Raw genomic sequence first — 5,425 nt, 5'->3', positions numbered from 1 at the left:
GAATAGACATATTTTAATATTCTTCAAGAACGGATAGAAATACCTCATTTGTCCTAGTTTAAGAAGTATACTGAGTCACTTTCAGAGTCGTCAATGTGTCGTCGCGTGTAATCTTCTCATCGGGATATCATAGAACAACGATGATACTCGTAGATACGTATTTAAAACGTAGATAACTAGGCATTTACTTAGTTATCCGTTCATGATTAGTTAAGTTATCAACATATGATTGTTCAGATAGTGCAGTCGGCTGCGGGCCAGGGCTCAGCATCACGCAGCGCAGTCGGCGCCGGCGAGTGTGGTGCGCGCGGGATGCGCGCCCGCGGCCGAGTAGCGGCGGCGCGCGCCTGTGTGCGTGCGGCGGCCGCGGCGGCCAATGGCAGGGCGGCGTCGCACGCACACAGGCGCGCCGTCCGCGCCCACTCGCTGACTCGGCTCACCTGGAGCGCAGAAGAGCTCGGGCTCGCGGCGCTCCGCACTCGCCGACACTCCGCGCATCGCGACCCGCGCCCGCGCGACTTCGACACTGTGATGTGCCCAGTTTGAACCGCAAGCGCCGCCACACCCGGACACACGACGACCGACGCCGTCTCTACACTTCTACACAGCCGTGAGTACTTGCTCCATCCTTCTTCCGTGCGCAAACCGTATATCTGAAGTGTCAAAACAGCAGAAAGGTGTCCGCGGGGCATCACGGAACCTTTGACGGTAACGGCATCGGCCAGGTGATACGTTCATGTACACAGTCATCTTTATGACTTAATAAATAGCTAGATGTGTTTAAAAAAAGAGTATTGTCGATTGTCAGACCATTATTTTCACACCGATTGTAGTTCAATGTAATAGAATTTTCGTTCCGCACTAGCCGCAGTCTACTCTCTTGGGCGGTGAGAGAGAGGTGCGCGCCAGGTATTATGTGTGCGGAGAGCTGCAATCACTGCTCCTTGTCTGGTGTGGATTGTCAGGAGCGGGGTGTATCTGAAAGTTATCGTATTATATAAAAACATAGATATATTACCCTAGCGTCTACGCACCTAAAGTAAGGGAACACTAAGTTAACTTAATGAACTCAAAAGTGTGGATGTAGAATGAGTACTTTTCAGTTTACTTTGACTGTGCAAGTTGCAGACCACAAGTTTTAACTGTTAGCCTCTACAATTCATGATGTTGAGATGAACCAGTTTTAAATTATCAATAGTGACTTGACAATTGCAATATGTTTTATATGTTACGAGTCCTGATATAAGTTGAAGTGAACTAGGTTATTGTTTTGAAAAGTATCTATAGGAAGAGGTTTACATAAATCTAATAGACACCTTTAAAATATGAAGATGTGTACTTCGCAAAGTTTAACAAGTGTAAGAACCAGTGGAGTGAGTGTTAGTTATTGACGTTTATTTAAATGATTCTGTGCGAAGTGAGGGCGAGAGCGCGGTGATCGGCGGCGATCTGTATCAGCACCTACGTGTGGCGATAGGCATCAGCCGATAGCGGCCGCGGCTGAGCCGGCTGAGGACACCAACCAACGTAGCAACTGATTGTGCTCCAACACAACACCGCAATTAAAGAGACGGTACTGAGATTTAAACCTCAGTCGGCTGTTACTAAATGAAGGTTTTCGATTTGTCTGCACTACTTTATCTCCGTGCCTTGTGTAGTACTGCACTGATGTAATTGAAATATGTCAATAATTACCGCAAAAGGTATCAACTGCCTTCAAGCAGTATAAGCTATGTTGCACATTACAATATATCACCACATTAAGAAAGAAAATAAGAACGGAAAACATTCCAAATTGGATCATTGCCCTATCTCCTGTCAAGAAGTAGGCCTAGATGCAGTTTTTGTTCTGGAGTGGATTCCATTCGTTACCGTTACTCACCGACTACCCATAGGTAGTGATCATCGCTGATTTTGCCGGTTGTCTCGGGGACAACTTGTTACAAGCTTATATCAGTTGTTATGGGCGAGATTGTGGTGTTACTTTATTCTCTTTCGCGACGGACGTCTTTCATGACATTCGTCTTGAGGAAAACTGATCACAGACCGATATTAATATCATTTGATGGAAATATCTATCTATCAAGGCACTGGCTGCACTCGGCACTGTTACCTAAAATTTTTCAGATGTATTGATTCTTAACACCAGCTACATTCCGAATAAAAACAAGTAAAACTATATTTGTCATGCTCTCGGATACGTGTTATGACCCTCTTAGTTGAAACTACATCATCTGAAAAGACCAAGCTACAATTTTGTGTCACGTTTGAAATTGAAGGGAATGTTATATTTTAAAATTATTTTATAACTATTATGTGGGAAATCTCACTTGTGCATAGCATGTATTGATGCCCGATTACCAATTTGGTTTAATATATTCAAACCATCATGTTAGTATACTTGGTAGTAATTCCAATAATCGTCGGCTAAGAGGCAAGCAGCAGATATGTCTGTGTACCCATGTAGTGTGTGGTACACGCTGCGTGCCGCGACTGTACCTTAACTAGCTGCTATTTGGTATCCTGCATTACATGCTCTAAACAAGAGGGTTTCTTTATGCCGGCAGTAGGCACAATACATACTAGAAGAGTGAGAAGCGTCAAACGGTCTGTGAAAAAAATGAAACCATTAAGAATTAACGTATTTATTTCGATAAGGCTTAATCACATATTCATGAAAACCCAGAAAATCAAAATCTAAAGTTTTTTTTCCACATTAGGTGCACAAACTTCATTCCTATGTACAAAAACTGGCAGTAAACTCGATAAGTTGCTCTTTTAAAAATAAATTTAAACAGTAGGTATATCTTACGTGTTCAACCATAAAAGGAAAAAAATACTATTAAGTGTATTTTACGGAAGTTTTCGCTGAAACGCCTTTTGTTTAAGAGCAGAGTTTGTTAAAATAAAAAGGTTATGGTTGGTGGTATGGTTATCCTTAACTTTATGCTTACATTAATATACCCATCTTGGGTTTTTGATGACCCATTTTGTTAAACGTGGCTATCACATTAATTAACCAATATTAGCTTACAAACGTGATGATTTCTACGCAGTAGTGCTTGAGTTTAGCGCTTCCAAGTAAAAAAACACAGCTTTATAATATTAATGTACATGTAACGGCGGGTGTCAAGATGGGCTATCTTCGACGAATGGGTTAAACTATCAAGCACTTGACCATTACATTCCAGTATCGTTCACCCCTGGATCACAATTTCTTAATTATTTCACTTGACATTTTTGTCATCACACGGACAATAACTATAACGGTGTCATAGTGGAAGTTCAAGGCTAGCATATAATTCACTAATGGGGATATTTGCATTGAACTGTTATATTCATTAAAATGAAACTACTTTTACGGATTTTATCGCGGTTTAATTTTTGAATTTAGTTCCCGACGTTTCGACACCTTTGCAGGTATCATGGTCAAAAATTAAATTGCGATAAAATCCGTAAAAGTAGTTTCGTTTCAATGTCTAACATTCGCGTAAACCTAAGAAACTACTATGTTATATTCATTTCCGAGGCGTAGATAGGATAGTTAGACAACTAAGTATTATTGTTAACTCTGCTTCTTATACCTATATTTTTTATGATCAACTTTCAATATCGATAAGTAAAAACATACTTTTTATATCGATATACGCGTCGACAAATATTCTTAAATTGAGTTATTGTTCAATCAATAAATTCGGGTAAAAAGCTGGAGTGAACCGCGGCCGGCGCCGGCGCACGCGCTCTTGTTCCCTATTTGTCTTATACTTCCGCGCCGGCGCTCTTCCGCTCCCAAAACGATACCTTTTTGTTTACTTTGTCGTCTGCCCACAAATGAGCCATGCTTTATTTGTAACTTACCTAGTTTCTTAGAAATACCTTTCTCCTATTTAGGCAAGTATATCCTCTTTGCATAACTGGAGTTCATGACTAAATCTGGTTGCAGCTAGGACATGGACAACGTGGGGCAGATGGAGCAGCGCGAGGTGGATGCCAACTCTGAGGCGCTGCAGCTCGTCAAGAATGAAGAGCGGAACGAACAGGAGCAGGGCGCCGAGCCGGCGAGCGGGCCGGCGGGGCCCGGCCCTGAGGGCCCCGAGCAGCAGCAAGGAGGGGCCACAGCCTTGCGCGAGCCTTCTCCGCCCACGCATTCGCAGTCCGTGATAACGTCGCGGCGTGCCGTGCGGACCATCACGGCCGCCGGACACATCACCACGGACGAGCCCGCCGACCTCGCCACCGATGACGGCGTCAAGGACGAGCCGCCCGAGCAGCCGCCCTTAGACGAGCAGCAGCTGCAGCACTACACCACCAAGCTCGAGGAGGCAGAAGCGCGGGAACACCAGCACTACGACGAGGAGCGCATGCGCTTGGCCGAGGCTGAGACCGCGAGGTATCTGGCCTTCAAACAAGAGCCTTACCGCGCTCTCCCCTCGCCGAACGACAAACGTGCGCCGCCGCAGTATGCGCGCCCGCCGCAGCGCCCCACGTACTCCCGAGGCCTTGCTTTACGCTACGGCGCGCCGCATCACGTCATTGTGGCGCAGGAAGGCGAGGGGGATGAAGCTGCTCATGAAGCCTTCCTGCACAAGGAGAAGGAGCAAATGCAGGCGTACCCCGGGAACGAGGCGGCGCCTAGTGACGGCCGGCAGTACACGGCCGTGCTCGGCGAGCAAGCTGCCTCCTCACTCGAGATGATTCAGACCACATCGCTAAACAACCAACAGGCGGTGGGCGTGGCCTACCAGCAGGTGAAATACGAAGCGCGAGGAGATGGCGAGCCACGACCTACCACTTATGCAAGTTTACAGCCTGTAACATCGGTGCACGGGGGCTACGCTTACGCAGGGCAGAGCCCGCAATACGGTGGGGCCGCATATGGTGCCTACGCCGGAGGCAGCAAAGAGCTGCTAACACTATACGGCGGTGGCGCGGCAGGCGGCGGGGGCGCGGGGGGCGCGGGCGGCTCGCGCGGCGACGAGTCCCCGCCGGGGCAGCTGCTGTACCGCTCCGACCCCACGCTCTCGTCCTCGTCGCTGGCACGCGGCACGCACGTCGTCTATGGCTCGGTGGTGCCGCAGTCACAAGGCGTGTACGAAGCGCCGCCGAGCCCTAACTCACAGCAGGTTCGTTTATTTTACTTTGTTTTAAAATAACCAACTGCGAAGGTGTCCATTAATCTCGCTCATAACTCGACCACTATCTCAAAAAGGTGACGCTGTATACGCACGGGAACACGGTCCAGTACAAGGTGGGCGGCGAGCATTACCTGGGCCAAGGCGGCGGCGTCGAGTATGTCCCGGTGTCTGGTTACGAGGGCGGCCTACTAGTAGAGGGCTACCCTGCGCCTACACAAGCTTGGCCTGCTCATAATCTCCTACCTATTGATGACGGGTTTGATCCCAGTAAGTATTACATTCATATTTGT

The 5,425-nt window shown here is 47.3% G+C and overlaps 1 protein-coding gene across 1 annotated transcript; it reads left to right on the top strand.

The window, feature by feature from the left end:
- Positions 1 to 376: 376 nt before the first annotated feature.
- LOC113493019 lies at positions 377 to 5,402 on the top strand (the record flags this gene model as incomplete). The annotated part of the gene is given in 3 exon segments (XM_026870793.1): positions 377 to 610; positions 3,944 to 5,123; positions 5,210 to 5,402. Coding segments are annotated over 2 exon segments (1,366 nt in total), but the record flags the coding sequence as incomplete, so codon positions are not given.
- Positions 5,403 to 5,425: the final 23 nt, after the last annotated feature.

This window comes from Trichoplusia ni, chromosome 4 (assembly GCF_003590095.1).
Source record: "Trichoplusia ni isolate ovarian cell line Hi5 chromosome 4, tn1, whole genome shotgun sequence".
NCBI classification, from domain to species: domain Eukaryota; kingdom Metazoa; phylum Arthropoda; class Insecta; order Lepidoptera; family Noctuidae; genus Trichoplusia; species Trichoplusia ni.
Note: the sequence above shows the minus strand (reverse complement) of the source record. Positions and strands in the feature narration are given on the sequence as shown.